We start from the raw sequence: 17131 nt of genomic DNA, 5'->3' as shown, positions 1-17131 counted from the left end.
CATTTCATTCTCCGTGAGTAAAATCAGATAGACTGTATTTATGTATAGCAACTCCAAATCTCTCCTTCGCTTGTTCATTTTTGTTTTCCTTGTAAAATATATTTGAAGAGTTTCTCAAGGCATACATGATCTTTTTGTACAATTTCTCTATTTATAGTCTCTCCTTTTTCTTTCAGTTGTCTATAAAAGTGATATATACTACTATAACTAGCCAAAAAAAGAAGACGAATTCCCTTAAATGATTAGAGTGAGTTATTTTTCATTCAAAAGAAGAAATATCTGAAAGGTACATACACAAAAAAAGTTGTCTAGTTTCTTTTTTCACAATGCTGAAGAAATATTCATATACTATTTCAGGGTTCCTTTTCCTGATCTCCTACTTGCAGTGATTGGATTCACAACTTTCAACTTGTGGCATTAACACCAAAAATACAAATCTTGTTTTGCATATTGATGATCGGCATAGATGATGACTCCCATAAGAGAGTAAAGGGACCGTCATTAAATTCTCCTGACTCAACCATCACTTACACTTTCTCTCTCCCTCTGTCATGAACACACATGCAATTACAGTTATCATTTATCACAACAACTACCACTTCTCTCTCTTTGGGCAGATTAAACAACTTCACTTTCCCTCTCATGAGATAGCACATCAAAAAAATGGCGTTGCAAGTTTCTTCATGCAGACCAAACTCTACTTTGTTCGCTCTTCTTCTATGTCTTCCACTACTTTTGCTTATTTCTTCCTCAGTAGCTGACCTCTCTTTCAACTTCTACGCCGGTTCTTGTCCTGGAGCTGAGTTAATCGTGAGGAACACAGTTAGATCTGCTTCTTCCTCTGATCCATCAGTTCTTGGGAAGCTTCTCCGCCTCATTTTCCACGACTGCTTCGTTCAGGTATATATTACATGGCTTCAAGACCACCTATTTCTTGCGTAACAAGGCTTTTCAGTGAAATGAGATTTTTTGACGTCATTGCTGTCTTTAGGGTTGTGAGGGCTCAGTCTTGATTCGAGGGAACGGTACAGAGCGAAGCGACCCTGGAAACGCGTCTCTAGGAGGATTCACTGTTATAGAAAGCATCAAAAATGTTCTTGAAATCTTTTGTCCAGGCACTGTGTCTTGCGCTGATATCCTTGTTCTTGCCGCTAGAGATGCAGTAGAAGCTGTAAGAAGTTCATAAAATTCACATACATAAGAAGTATATAGTATAAATCTGTTTATTTCTTTTTTGGTTTTTAAAAACTCTGTTTCTTGTTGTTGTGAATACTATTTTTGGGACAGCTTGGAGGACCGGTAGTTCCGCTACCCACAGGGAGAAGAGACGGGACGGTCTCAATTGCAGCAAATGTCAGACCAAACATCATCGATACCGATTTCACAGTTGATAAGATGATCAATATATTTTCCTCTAAAGGCTTATCTATTCAAGATCTTGTCGTCCTCTCTGGTATGTTCTGTTTCTTGATATTCGAAAAAGAGAATTTTGTCCTTCTAATACAAGCCTAAAAAATTTCTGCTATGTGTCTCAGGAGCGCACACTATCGGAGCTGCGCATTGCAACACATTCAACAGTAGGTTTAAGCTTGATCCCAAAGGCAATTTAGAGCTAATAGACTCGTCTCTTGATAACTCCTATGCGCAAACACTTATGAACAAGTGTTCATCGTCATTAGATCCGACAACCACCGTCGTTGAAAACGATCCAGAGACATCGTCGACGTTCGATAATCAGTACTACAAGAATCTGCTAGCTCACAAGGGTTTGTTTCAGACGGATTCAGTTCTCATGGAAGATGATCGAACGAGGAAGATTGTTGAGATTCTTGCAAATGATCAGGAGAGTTTCTTCGAGAGATGGACTGAGTCGTTTATGAAGATGAGTGTGATAGGCGTGCGAGTTGGTGAAGAAGGTGAGATCAGACGTTCTTGTTCTGCTGTTAATTAAAAGAAGATGACACCATGTTCTAAACAGAGGGGAGCAAAACTGGAAAATAGTGTATTAGTTAAAATATGATATCTTTTGGCTGCAAATGGTTGCATAACATTGAAAAAATGAGTTGAACAAAATTGAGTTGGAAAATATTCAATCCATTCATCTCCAAAATAGTGGTTGAACAAGTTGAACATTTTTTCTGTAGGATTAGTTTATTTTTCCAAATTTTGAGGTTGAATGGGTTGAATAGATTTTTCCAACTTTTTCAACCTCTTCCAATCAAATGGTGAAACTTGGTTGAATAATTTTTTTCAATTTTTTCAACCTTTTCAATTGTGCAACCATTGCACCCTTTATTTATTTATTTTCAGCTCAAATTGTAGACAAATACGAATTTTAAAAAATTTAAAATTAAATTACTACTCCACAGTATTTTACTGAAAGAGTGGCAGATGTAAAATTTACTTATTAAGGAAGAATGGTTCAGCACAATGGCCTTTCCTTCTCGCTACACTCTCTGCATTAGTTTTTTTTTTCCTTCATAGTTCATCAAGTGGATTGAGCTTTTTATTTGGTTAAACCGTTTACTTATTGAGATAGAAAATCAAAATTTATTAGTTCAACTTCTAGTAAACTACTACTATAAAAATATTTGTAGAAATTAATTGTCACTTTATATTTTAAATGTATAGATGTTTGCTAAAATTTCCAATTTTATTCCTACTAATTTAATGTACTGACCAATAGAAAAAATTGTATGATATATTAATTAGAGGTGAAATAGAAAATTTAATAATTTTCGGTGTGAAAAATCTTAGAAAGACACTTAATATGAAACAGAGGAGTGCTTAATAACTTAGCCCCTGATTAAAATATGAAAACATTATACAGTAAAACCTCTATAAATTAATACTCTATAAATTAATAAACACTATAAATTAATAAATTTTGTTGATCTCAAGTCGGGCCAGTGTAAAAATTAACAATATTCGATAAGATAATAAGATAATAATTTTTTCGAAATCTCCTTATAAAATATGGTCCCAATAATATCATAAATTAATAATTATGTAAATTTATATATATATATATATATATATATATATATATATATACTAATATAATAGTGTATGTTTCTCCTAAAGCTCAATTCTATAGAACAATTGTAATGTTGTATTTTCAACCTATAATAATATCTCTAAAATATTTTATAACATGTCATACAAATAATTAAAATTTAAAGTTTTAATTTTTAGATATGCATCATTTACAATTTGATAATTTGACAGATTATTAAAATAGGAGAATTGATATTATTATTCATAGATTTGAATTTATGTGTCTCATGTGTATAAGTCAATTTATCTATAATATTTGTAATTTATTGTAAATAGTGTTTTTTAAATATTACAAGTTCAATTCCTAAACCATAAAATTTATAACATCCGAAAATTTAATCTTATTTTGCTATAGTTGTTCCAATTCATAATTTTTTAAAAAATAAACAATTAAAAATATATCTATAAATTAATAATTATTAATTACACTATAAAATAATAATTATTAATTTATAGATAAATTAATATCACTATAAATTAATAAAATGTCTTAGTCCCAACATTATTAATTGATAGAGGTTTTACTGTAGTAAATTTAATCTTCTATTAACCCGTTTACGTTACTACACAAGTTTCTTTAACCGGAAAGTTCAGAAACTCGGAACAACGCCGAAACCGCCATAAACTCCGACGTCACCACCACCATCATCACCTCTCGAATCTGTACGCTTAGCGAAACGTCCTTTGATCCTCGGCCTCATCTCAGCGTAAGCTTTACGCGACGCATACCTAATCGTCTTCTCAAACTTCCGATTCCTCCTCTTCTCTCTATACCTCAAAACCCTAGCTTCCCTCTCCGCCGGTGACAACTGCACAACTGGCGTCGTCACCGTCGTCATCGTAACTCCTCCATTTTCAGGCACTAACGCTACATCTAAAGATCTCGACGAATCCTAAACATTTTCACAACAACAACTCAAATCAGATCCCAAAAAAAATCCAGATCTAGATCTTAAACATGATGAGATGATTCGTAATCGTACAGTTTGGTTGATGAAATCGAATCCTTGTTGAGAAATTTTGGAAGGAGCGAGATCGAAGTTGAAGTAATCTTCACTGAGAAACATCGTCTTGTTCTGAACAGGAACGACTCCATCGTTGCCGGAGCTATTCTCCGACGTAACCTCCATCTTCGGATACTCAAGATCGGAGAACAACAAATTAGAGATCTCGACTCCTCCTTCTTTAGGCAAAAGCCACGACGCAGCTTCGACGCTAACGTCAGCGTCACCACCGTCTTCGTCTACGAAATTAACGGAAGAGGAGGCGGATTTGGCAGATCCCGAAACGGCGTCGTAGAACGGAACGATCGGGACTCGTTCGTGGCGGCGAGAGAGCGGATTAGCCGAGTGGATGTCACGGTCGCAGGCGATGCAGAGAGCGGCGGCGTCGGCTTTGCAGGTGACGTGTGCAGGTGCTTGTTCGCAGACTTCGCATAGCCAGACTCGTTCGTGACGAGAAGCGAGTTTGTTAGCTGTGTGGATCTTACCGTCGCATTGGCCGCAGAGAAACGCTGCGTCAGCTAGGCAGAATAAAGTCGCCGCCGTCGATTTGCACGAGTCGCACAGTCTCGACGACGCCATTGATTTTTTTATTCTCTCTCTCTCTCTCTCTTTCTTCTCTACTGTTTTTGATTATTTTAATAATTGAACTTGAGTCAGCTTTTTCTTTCTCTAATTGACTCTTGGTGCTGTGGAAGTGGCGATTGTATGGAACGCGCTGGGTCATGGAGATCTGAGAGTAACGAATAGATAGATGACACGTTAGCGAACCTTAGCCGAATAGAGTGAGACATTGAGGAGAAGTGGGCCTAGTCATGTGATGTGAAGGTTGTGCTTTTTTTTCTTTCGGAACTTTCACAAAAGGAACATATGAAAGTTCGGAATTTTTTTCTTTTACTTCTTTTTTTTGTCGGCAAGGAAGTAAATTCGGATAAACAAGTAGTAACACTGTATACAGTATGCAAGTAGTACATTAGAGCATCTCTACTCCAACAACCGTCTTGAATTGCTCAGATAATAATTAATCATATAATTAATAATAAACTAATTAAAGCAACCCATTTAGAATTTAAACAAAATCACTCCAGTAGAAATCATTTAAATAATATTTTTTAATTTTTTTTGTATATTAATTATCAACTTTTAATAATCGTCACATAAAGATTCTACAGTCATCAAAAGCACATTTCCCTTAAGATCATAAATTTCAGTTAAGAAATTTGAAGAAACTATATTACATTCGTTCCAAAAACAGAATAGAGCATAACTGAAGCAATAATACATCACAAAATCAATCCTAGAGACATACATATCTACAAAAAGAACTCTTCTTGAGTAAAACAATAAGTGAAACGTGTGACTGATTTAAGACTAAAGTGGTAAGTGGGTAACCTTAAATACTAGATTTTATCATCTCTATGAGAAGTAGAAGAGGAGGTTGCAACAAAATACAGAGCAGAAGAGAAATTCAAGACGGGTCAGTGTGATCGTGAGAAGATTGGGCAACCTGAGTGAGATATGCTGGAGGAAGTTTCAAGTCTTTAACGGTTCTTTTGGCAAAGAGACAACGACTTCATTATCCAGGTCTTGATACAAAAAAAACAAAACAAGAATCAGTGACATCGCACTACAAGAAAGCGCTTCTACTGCAGACACGAAAAGTTGGAAAAAAAAAGTAGGGGTTTTGAGAGAGAAACCTGAAGGGTTCTAGATGGAAGCATCTTTGTAACGCTGACCATCGAATAGAATGTCCAAGCGAATAGGAACCTGCACACAACACCAAAGTTTAACAGCCCGGAGAAACCATGAAACCAGCCTGTTTCTCTATATCATTGAGTGAATAAGCTTGTTAAAAGTCAAACAATTAAGAAACATAGAGATAATCATAAAAAAAAATCAGATCTTACTAGGGAGAAAGGAATGTAAAGATTAACTAAAGCTGATTTGGTTGTTTCAGAGAATTGGTCAGAATAAAACACATCCATAGTTATGTGCTAATTTATATGTACATGACTCTAGTCTCTAGCATAGCTCTCATTGTCAACCAAATGAAGACCTAAAAAATCAAAGCAACTGATTATAAAGTAGAAGAGCAGCTAACAAAAGAAGAAGCAGGGCAACCAAATTTTTCATATCAAGTAGGAATGTCAATCCATGGATGTTAACTAACTAACTAACCCAGTATAGTTGAACGCTAACCCATGGGATGAACATAAATAGAGATTCTTCAAAATCGAGCAGATAAAAGGCTAATACCATTATTACTACAGAGAGATTTCAAATGGCTCAACAGATTTTGTCAACAACAAAAGAACACTACTATGCAGTCACTCTACGGTTAAAAGAAAACAAATGAGAAAAGACAAAGCAATCACAACTTGGTTTTCCACTAAAACAAGAGTTTTCCAAAAAATTGAGCCTCTTTTCTATAGCAAAACTCTAACTTTAGTAATATTCAAAACCAACGATTCGACTTCATCGCACATGATTTATGGAGTAAAAAAAAAAACACCAAAACATAAATTAAACATAAAGATTAGATCACTGTCTTGTAAACCTTTAAAGTGTCATGAAACCGTCAAGTGTTATTGTTAGTTCAACTAGAATCAAAAACTGTCATCCCTAAACAATCTAAAACACAAGGAAAAACTGTGATCGAATCAGACAAACAATCGGTTTAAGCCAAAACCCGTAATCCCTCCAAACAAATCTCAAAACCAATTGAACATCAAACATTAACCACTCTCACAATCAAATCAAATTTAATCCTAAACCCTAAACATTAACAACATGCAATAAGTAAGAGATGAGAAGACAAACCTTCTCTGTCCGATTGGTCTTCCAGTGGATCTCGCCGTCCGCTTTACGCCATCAGAAGAAACCGCCGCCGTCGTTGTCGCAGAAGGAGGTCGATCGTCGAATCTTCCGGGTTAAGCCGATCGGAGTGGTCATCGCCTTCCTCAACCAAAACCCTCCAGTTTTAGCCGGAAAAATCAAAGGATTCGAGGTGAATCCACTAATTTTCCGGTTTCCATCGTAATCGCCTTTTCTGTCGAAAGAAGAAAGAGAGAGAGTCGGGGAACAAATGAAGAAGAAAATGGGAAAATAGAAAAAATTAGCTTTTATATTTTTCAATCATCCAATCCCATTGCGCCATGTACCGTTTCCCATGGGTTGCTCCAATTGCTTTCCAAAGAATCGATACTCAGCTTAATGGACTTAAATATAGATTTTTAATTCTAATTTTGGAACCCAATTCAAAAAGAATCAGTGAGAGTAACTCCCAGTAAAAATGGTCTTACTAGTATTACTAGAAGCTTTTCACTGGGGCGGGAAAAAAAGTAAAAAAAAAGCTTTTCACTGGACGAGACCATCAAGAACAGATATAGATAACTTAAAAGTACTCGATCACTAGAATCAAAATTAAATAAACCAAACCGACCATTTTGTCATTTTTGGTCATTTTATTGACTTTTAAAGTAATCTATGAGCAAAGTAACCTAGATTATAGCAAATTTTCTTTTTGAAAGATAACAGAACCAAATATTTGTACATATATAAATACATAACCAAAACTGATATATCTAACAACCAAACCCAATAATTTAGTCAGTCCACTTAACAATGTGTTTTATTTGGCAAACTCAACAACAGTTCACTATAATAGGAATTGCAAAATTCAATCAAATTGGCAATTTATTTCAACACATGCCAAGCTTGAGATTTTTTTCAATACTGTCTCGTATCTTATTTCAAGTTTCAACACATGCCAAGCTTGAGATTTTTTTCAATACTGTTTCGTATCTTATTTCAAGTTTCAACACATGCAAAGAAACTTTTTATGAGATTTTTTTCCATTCAGAATTTTATACAAACATAACCAAATTAGGAATTTCATACAAACACAAGCAAATATGCAAAAAGAGAAGCCATAGGAGCAGACAAATGTAACATTTTTCAAACTTTTTAACAGTTCAACATTTGAGCTTATTAGTCCAAGTCGACAAAACATCACTTGGACGCCTATCAGTGTTTCGTCTAAAATCAGTTCAATTTCATGTTAAAAGGTGTTGTATCCCTTATGGGTCTCAATCAAAAATCCTCGTTGAGTTTTTTTTTTTTTTTTTTTTTTTTTTTTTTTTTTTTTCAGAAGGAAACAAAACAACAACAACAAAAAAGAGACAATTTTAAGTGAACATGTCATTGATATTAACTCATAGGATGACGAACTAAGATAAACCATACTAAACAAACCAATAAGTATAAGTGATCGAAGATACACTCTTTGAGGGATGACCAATTGGTGTATGAAGATGATTTTAGCCACTGCCCGACTTCAACGTATTACTCAACCTGAAGACCAAGATGGAGAAAGTAGAATATTTGAGAACAAACGCACAACGAAATGGGTTCACTTTCAGTAATAGGACCAAATAAATGGTTCGGCTCAGTTTCAGAATGTGCTTACCAGTCCAATCCCTCGAAAAGTCCCTCGCCTTTCACAGCACAAGTTTTGAAGATTGCCCATTGACGACTCTTTATCTTATGTAACTCCAAAGCTTCTGTAACAGCCGCATCATCGAGTGCACCAGGAAGATCCTGTTTAGTCAGATTTAAGAAAACTCAGACCAGATTATTATAAATGTTTTCAGCAGAAATTTTTATAACGCATGCAAACAAACTAAAGTTTTTTTAGCAACAGAAAACCAATGCGAACAGTCAAAATTTATCAGAAGAGCTCAAATTTAGATACTACTAACCTGCTTGTTTGCAAATATCAGAACCACCGCACCTTTCAATTCCTCTTCCTATAAAAGACAATTGACAAGAGAGTCAGATTCAAATGCTGACAGTGGCAGAGGTACACTTCGTTGTGAGCTTTTGTTGCATAATGAAACAGTTTAAGGATAGATTCTAAGATCTACAGAGCGACATGATCACTTGTTCCTTTCCATCCAGCACTAACCTAGATACTACTCGAAGCTCATTTGACAATTTAAGAATACTTGATACACGCAATTGAGCAAAGATTGTATTTCTTAATATTGTACGTTGGCAGAAAAAGGTTCTCCTAGATTAATTTTGGATACAAGAAGTCTAACATGAAAACAATACAGCAGTGTATGAAAAGGAAGCCTCAGTAGTAGTTTACCTCCAAAATTGCATGAAACTCCTCTTTCGCCACCCCGATTCTATCTGTATCACTCGAGTCAACAACATAGATCACTGCTTGTGTATTCGGGAAATAGCATCGCCAGTACGGCCTGTCAAAATAACCATTAAATTTTGGAAAAAAAAACACAAACTAGTATAATCTTGATGTAGCCATTTCTGCTCATCATGCCTTCACAACAGTATATGCAATGAAAATGAGAAAAGAGTTCACTTAGCTACCTGATGCTTGTTTGTCCACCTGTCACAGAAAAGTAGTAGTTAATGTATTGTGTTTCGCCAAAAACAATTTAGTAATTAAAAACGTAAATCGTAAATAGCAACCATACCATACGTAAGTATTTAAACAGCAAGACAAACATACATTTTTATGCAAAACAATCAATAAACTACATAGCAAGAAATGTGTTACTTATCATCAAGCCATCACCTTTTTAAAATAATACAGAACTCTTTGTTACCCATATTCAAATATAAAGAATTTGGTCTGCGTCTTCAAGCTTACTCATAAAAGGGGTTAATAACATTACATGAATAATACTAGTCCAATCTAATCTACCAAAGTACTAATCATTATCAAGGATATACAATCTAGGGACTCCAAATAAAGTAAAATTCCGGATCATGGGTTCGGGTAATTCACTCAAAGACAAACATTTGAATGTCACTGAAGATCTGGCTAACATAGGTGGGCTAGTCCAGTTAGAAAGAATACGTAGTTGGTTTGATCTATCCATATATACTAAAATAGTAAAATCCTTCCTAGTACCTAGAATTCGAAGTTTAACGCATCAAGGCAATTTAGGGATTCTAAGAAAACGTACCTAAATCCCAGACCTGAAACTTGATATTGTTGTACTGAACAGTCTCAACGTTAAATCCAATAGCTGCAAAGATCAGATCAAAATCACAACCTCTCACAATTCTGAAAACACATCAACTAGATCCATAATTTAAACAACATCGATAGAGAGATAGATAACATACTCGGAATCGTAGAGACAACTTCCCCCATCTGAAGCCGATCTGGAAATCACATAGAATAAAAAAAAAAAAAAAACTCAACGATCGAATCAAAAAACCCTAGTCACTGAATGTGTCAATAGAGATACGAAAATGCGAAAGAATAAGGAAGAGAGATTTTATACAGAGGATTGTGGTTTTTCCAGCATTGTCGAGACCGAGGACGAGGATACGAGCTTCTTTGTTGCCAAACACGGAAGAGAACATCCGCGTGAATAGGATTCCCATCTTCTTCTTCTTTCTTCTTCTTTCTTCTTCGTTTCGGATCAGATCAAACGATCTAAGAGAGATTGTATTTCTTCTCTTGGATCATTCGACCTCTCTCAGATCTTTCTTCTTCTTTGTGAGTTTATGCGATGACTGAAAAAAAAAAAAAAAAAAAAACAATCCCGACGAGAAATATACGTTTTTGTTTATTTCATATTTTTTTTCTTTCTCTTTCGTTGTTTCTGATCCACAGAGAGGCTTTGTGTTGGGCTTTAATGTTATCAGTTCAGCCCATTATATCTCTAGGCTAGCTACCCATCGCTCGGTCATGATTGATGATTGCTAGTAAGAAAAATGTGGTTGGTCGTTCACTCGTTCGTATGCGATTGGCATATATAGGTTTTCTTAGAATGCCCCTTCGGTTGAGTTGAGTAGATGTCCAAAAGCTTCATGATATCTGCCAAAGAAAGTGTTATGAGTTTTAAAAGCGATGTTGGTTTTCCATGGATTTAGTAGTAGAGGTTGATTGCGTTTATTGGTCTCAAGTCCTACTAACACATGGTAGCAGGCGAATAGAATAGATAAAGGGGTAGCCCGTTAATGTAAAACTGATTTTGATTTTTCGTCTCCGTCATCTCCAATCTTGCGAGAAGAAGAAAGTTGTGCCTTCTTTCTCTAAGTTCACTCATATCTTAACGTTGTCGATTCCGGGTATAGTAATTTAAGACGCTATTGTGATTCGATTTCTAGAGATTGATTCCGGGTTTGAATTTGGCGATTTGATTACTGATTTTTTTGTAATGCCAAAGTTTCAGATCATTATGACTTTATGAGTTGTAGAAAAAAAATCATAAACAGGCTTAAATGGGCAATGGGAAAAACAACAAAGATAAATTGGCAAGGTCTAAAAAAGTAGCATATAAATGAATCTAAAAAAGTATATTATCAAAGGGACAGGGCCTTGATGGGCAGGACCTTAATAGACAGGGTAGACCCATCTTAACATTACTACTTTGTATCTATTCATAATGAAAAAAAAATAATATGTATTGGATAATAGCATTTTAATCATAGCTTCACTAGGTTTGGATCCTCCATGTGTGAGGTGCAAAAGTGGTCTTATAGACTAGGAAATCAAAAAGAAAAAAACTCCTTTAAAAGACAAATTAATAGGGAAATGAAAACAACTAAAGCCTAGTAGTATAACATTGAGGTTAATAAGAATTATATGCTAGAAACATACAACAATCAAAATACCATATTCAACCTCTTCGACATTAAACGTAACTCCATTCACAACACCAAATTTTAGTGTTGGAAATAACATCAAATTTAGTGTTACAATGATCTTTTTTGTTTCTCTCTCAAACGACAACACTAAATGTACACTGAAGAGAAGACTTTTATATTCTTATATATTTATTTATTTTCATATTTTTGAATTTTTGATACATACGAAATAATTTTAATTAATTAATATAATATGACTGATTAATTATAACTTAGTAAATATGAAATTTCAATCAATAAATAAAACATAAATTACATCCTACTAATTATGCAAATTAATATATTTGGATCACAAGTGTTCAATTAATATATTTTAAAATTAAATATAAGCTTTTCAGTCTGTAGTTTACCTCTATGTCAAGTAAGAATTTTTATAATCGAGCATCATTTTCATCCCTATGTAACTTCTACAGCTAAAACCTCATACTCTATCAACTATGATCGTACATTATATGGAAAAAGGGAAAGTAAATTGTTCGTTCTCCTTTAATTATTTTGTATGTTTATTTGTGCTGCACAAAGTTTAAGATGGTTTATAGTATTGCTTTGGAACTTTCTTGCGGGAGACGCGGCTACTCGGCGCCTCTAGAGACAGCTCAGCAAGTGACAAATAAGTCAAAACAGAATCATTGTCTTTGCTTTCATATTTACCTCTGTTTATGACACGTGTCCCATTCCCTTGTTTTATCAAATTAATTAGCTGCTACTAATGGACAAATATTAAAATCAGTGGTCTATAGCCTGAAGGTTTTATTATATTACTACTTATGTATAAAATTTAAATATCTAAAAGTTGATTATTCTGATTTTTAATTTAAATCACTATCTAATCGACGAGTTTTAAGTTGGTAAAAGCCGTTATTATACCAAGATAACAATTTTGATTGAAAATAATGCATAAATTAAGTTTTTGACGTTTGTGTGGAGTGCACTTCACTTCAAAATCTCTCTGCATTAATAGCGTGAGAACAGAAGAAAATTTGGTCTTGTTGATGGGACATTGTCAAATTAAATGCAAAGTAGGTTAACGGGGCAAGTAATCGAATTATTTTTTGATTGATACCATAAAATGTGCTTTTATTTTTTTGTTTAACTAGAAAAGAATTTGATTCTTCTTTCTTGTGTCTACAAGCACACATTCTCAAATATAAGTACACCATCATCAGTACAAAGTACAAACAACTATTCTTTGGCAAGAAAAATACACAAATGCAAGAGGAGACACCATTATATTAAATTCATAATGAAAAACAAAAAGTAAATAAACGAATATCTTTGGAAGAAAAAAGAAAGAAAATGTCGAGAATATATACGTAAACAAAGGTGAATGTATTTTAATTCATATATGAATATAAGTATATAAAAATTACAGTGTTTATAGGATTAATCACGTTTCCATTGAAACATTTGGAAGCTTTTGAATTGACGATCGATCACTAGTCTTGGAATAAGAAATTACGAACAAAAACATTCATTAATCATCATAACTCAAAATTTTCTCAGTAAAATTTACATTCCTTGGAAAATTTTCCAAGAAATCCCCCAACAACAAAAGAAACACCTAATAGCAAAAATGTAAAATCCAAAAAACAAAAAAAAACTCAGTGACTCGTTGTTTCTTCATCTCCTTTCGTTTTGTCACCCATTTTCTCCTCGGCAGTACCACCATCCTCCGCTTTTGAAATTACCATATTACCCTCGTGACCACACATGCATTTGTTCGCCGCCGGCGTGGCTAAAAACCTCGGCAAGTCATCTCCGGCCATTATGACAAGAATCTTCTCCTCGTACGCCACGCTCTCCGCCTTCACTCCAGACTGACTCTCTTTCCCCTCGTCGACTCTTCCACCGTTTCCTTCGCCGGAGTCATCACCGGAGGTGGACAAGCGCCAGTATGAACAAGCGAGGATAAGTAAAGCGAAAGCTATGAGTCCTAACATAGCCGCAAGACCACCGAAAAGGTACGGCACCGGTGAGTGCCACGGCGACAGAGGCGGTCCGTGATTCTCGAGTGTCTTTATTGACGTGGCAGGTCTCGCTACAACATCTACCGATGCTTGTTTAATGCTCAATGGCCTCATTTTTTTTTTTTTTTTGTGTGTGTGTGTGTAATTCTTCTGTTTCTCTCAGATTTTTTTCCTTCTCTTCTTTATTTTCTAACTAATTTTTTAATTTGTGAAAAAAAAAAACTAATTTTTTAATTTTATCACTCTGACTTTATGGAAGAAAAAGAAGAAAGCTGGAAAGATGAATGAAATAAGTGCGATGAGGTGTTATATTTATAGGTGAGAAGTTACCTGAGGAAAACGAAAGTGAGTCACTCCGAATATTTAATTATCTGAATTAAAGCATTTTTTGTATTTTGTCACAAGTGGTTTATTACTTTTAGTTTTGCCGCATATCCATGCAATGTCAAACTTATTTTGTTAGGGACACATATACTGATATATAAGGTGCTTGTTTAAAAAATAATAATAATGTACTATTGTAATTTTTTTGCATAAACTCGGATTGATCTATCGAATTAGAGAGCTTAGGCTTTTATGTATTTTTAAGTCTTCTTTCTTTTTACATGTTCTGGAGTATTCTAGAAGGTTTGGAGAAGAAACTATAATATTGTGGACGCCTTGGAGAGAAAGCAGAAAACCTTGTAGAAGAAGTATACTATCTAATTAGGAGGATCCAGAGAACCGATTTCTACCATTAGATCGATTCTATCCATACCATCCATCATGGAGATGAACTTATGTATAAATGGGTCATTTATAATTATCCAATTATTTCTCTAATAAAATTTTAATTTCTTTTTCTAAGTTTCAAGTTCGAGTTCCTACTTCCGAGTGCTATGTTTATTTATCGTTCACGATGAGTGATCAAGCTAAGATCGCACGAATCAAATCACGAGAAATCGGGTTTGTGACAGAATGTTACCTACACCTAACTTATTAAATCAAATACAATTGTGCCTAGGGAATTAATTTTGGTAAAAACTTTTGCGTAGTCAAAACCAAACAGTTTAAAAAAAAATAAACGCTATTCAAACTGAAAAAATATCCTAGGTATCAAACGCAGGACGCAATAACTTCAATCAAATACAATATACTGAGGATACTAATTATTAAATCAAATACAATATACTGAGGATACACCGAACTTATTCAGACGCAGTAACTTTAAACTGAAAAAAATAAACGGGCATAAACTACACTATTAATCGATATATCTGAAGCCATATGAACTTCGGCATCAATCATCAATTTGGTGGAGATCGTCTAGTATTATCCGCTAGAAAAGAGAGAAAACACAACTTGTTTGAGTCAAGTTGATTTGGTTGGATAGTTTCATGTGTTTTTTTCTTTAGGAATAATTATAGGACTATAAATGTCATCAATAGAGTTAAATCTATCCAATTGGCATATTACAGAGCAAATTAGCATCTTAAAACAGTGTTTGAAAAATGCTAAAAAAAAAACAAAGTTTTTGAACTGATTGTACTTAGAAAAAAATACTTTAAATTGCTAAAGAACTTAAATTTAGTCGACCAATTTAAATCTTTTACAATCTTGTAAGGAGCTTTTTCTGTTGTTGTTGTCAAGGTCTTGTAATACATTTTTATGTGCATTTTGTGTTTCCAACTGTTACTCACTTGTCACACCAACTACCCGTACCAGGTATAGCTAGCTGCTCAATAGTCCACAAAAGCTGTCTTCAGATAAATATGTAAGCTATCAGGTGCATATTTGTGTCCCAGCGTTAAACTTTTATGTATCTCAGATTATCGGTCCATTTCAAAAGACCACATTATTTTCTTTCTTTCTGTTTTGTTTATATGTTATACGCAATCTTTACAAATATTTACGAAGGCCTATTTTGGAATCATCTACGTATATTCACATTGGGATGACAGATATATATTCGAATTAATTAAGAAAAAAACTTAACTCTTATTATCAGTTACCTCTGAAATATAGGCATTGATACTGGATACGATGCATTTAGATGGCAGGATAAATCAAATATTGAATAATGAAATTGATCTGAGTTCATTTTTTTGTCAACAAAAGTTATGATCGGTCATTACCAGAAATCACTTTTGAACAAATCAATGATTGAAAAAATTTTACTCAGTAATAAACAAATTTAACCGATCAGGTTTTTCTAAAACTGCTTAAACAAATGCATATCAGTATTAGATGGTAGTTTAGTATACATATGTATATACTATAGAATATATCTAGTATCGTCACTTTATTCCCGTCAGGATATAACGAGAAATCTGTGATGATTATAGAGGCCCACAAGATATTAGTGCGACGACATGAGGCACAGTGAAATAGCACATTTGGGTGCTTTTAGTGGTAAATGACAATGTTTGCACAATTATAAGAGAGACACAAATGATAGCGAAAGGACGAGAGGGAATGAGCATTGTGGGTTAAATTCCCAACAAACCAATTTGTGCTTCTCGTCTTCATCTTCCATATTCTATCAATTGGTGCGTCAGATGTGATCTAAATGCTTCTCTCTCTCTCTTGGTGATTTCATCTTTCCATCATAAGATATGGATAAGATCACTAAATATCTTGTGTTGTTAGTGTTGTCGGTTGTTTATGTATTTACTTATGAACAACTCTTTATATCTGTTGAAAGATGTATCATGGGCCAAATTTTACATGGTCTCGATTGTTCACGTAAGTTTTTTCATTTACATTTAATTTATACATGTTAAAAAAAGCTACAACCTTAAGCATATTAAGCGTTTTACAGATTCTATGAGGTTCGTTTTTGCAGTTAGATCTAATGTATTTAACACGATCATTTATTTTAAAAGGATTAGTATGATGGTAAATACCCGGATCACGTTTTGGTTAAAAGAAATAACATAGAAAACTTGAGATCACCAGTCATTGTCATTACACAAATTCGATTCTATTTTATATTATCTAAGCACACAAAATAAGATTAGATTCGATCAACAATATCTTTGGTCCAAATTGATTTGGCACATTGTCATAACAAGAAATACATTACATAATTCAATTCATCCTTTTTAATATAGTAATATAAAGCACCAAGCACCCTGTCCTTCTTGTAATTCGACAATCAATTCATATCTTATTTATTTATGTGGGTAAGTATATTTGCATTTGCATTTACGAGAAAAGAAACAATATTATATAAAAACTAAAGTTTAGTAGTATAACTGTATAAGGTTGGTTCTTTACTTCTTTTGTGTTCTTGGTACAACTACAAACTCTGTTTGAGAAGAAAAAACATTTTTTTTCATTAGAATATATAGACTAAACACTAGATCAACATATATATTAATATTATATTTTTTTCTGTCCATAATAGATTAATGTTTTAGGATAAATTTTTGT

General features: G+C 33.9%; 3 protein-coding genes and 1 pseudogene across 4 annotated transcripts; 1 reads left to right on the top strand and 3 right to left on the bottom strand.

The window, feature by feature from the left end:
- The first annotated feature begins 328 nt into the window (after positions 1-328).
- Positions 329-2110, top strand: LOC104703009 (peroxidase 18-like). The gene is made up of 4 exons (XM_010418936.3): positions 329-900; positions 992-1171; positions 1288-1453; positions 1536-2110. The coding sequence occupies exons 1-4, from the start codon at positions 664-666 to the stop codon at positions 1949-1951; spliced, it is 999 nt and encodes a 332-aa protein (XP_010417238.1). The 5' UTR covers positions 329-663; the 3' UTR covers positions 1952-2110.
- A 1396-nt stretch (positions 2111-3506) lies between these two features.
- Positions 3507-4891, bottom strand: LOC104703008 (zinc finger protein CONSTANS-LIKE 3). The gene is made up of 2 exons (XM_010418935.3): positions 4041-4891; positions 3507-3950 (listed from the first exon to the last, which is right to left on the bottom strand). Exons 1-2 carry the CDS (start codon positions 4638-4640, stop codon positions 3648-3650), a joined length of 903 nt encoding a protein of 300 aa, XP_010417237.1. The 5' UTR covers positions 4641-4891; the 3' UTR covers positions 3507-3647.
- Positions 4892-8243: 3352 nt separating this feature from the next.
- LOC104703004 (ADP-ribosylation factor 1) lies at positions 8244-10727 on the bottom strand. Its single transcript, XM_010418934.2, has 8 exons — positions 10379-10727; positions 10218-10256; positions 10055-10117; positions 9453-9471; positions 9211-9322; positions 8819-8866; positions 8527-8657; positions 8244-8411 (listed from the first exon to the last, which is right to left on the bottom strand). The coding sequence occupies exons 1-8, from the start codon at positions 10479-10481 to the stop codon at positions 8378-8380; spliced, it is 549 nt and encodes a 182-aa protein (XP_010417236.1). The 5' UTR covers positions 10482-10727; the 3' UTR covers positions 8244-8377.
- A 2478-nt stretch (positions 10728-13205) lies between these two features.
- Positions 13206-14157, bottom strand: LOC104705027 (protein GLUTAMINE DUMPER 4 pseudogene; annotated as a pseudogene). The gene has a single exon (XR_015560850.1). The product of XR_015560850.1 is annotated as a protein GLUTAMINE DUMPER 4 pseudogene (transcript).
- Positions 14158-17131: the final 2974 nt, after the last annotated feature.

Source organism: Camelina sativa, chromosome 7 (genome assembly GCF_030686135.1).
Source record: "Camelina sativa cultivar CO46 ecotype springtype chromosome 7, ASM3068613v1".
NCBI classification, from domain to species: Eukaryota; Viridiplantae; Streptophyta; class Magnoliopsida; order Brassicales; family Brassicaceae; genus Camelina; species Camelina sativa.
The sequence above is the reverse complement of the archived record's forward strand: the minus strand, read 5'-3'. Positions and strand labels throughout refer to the sequence as shown.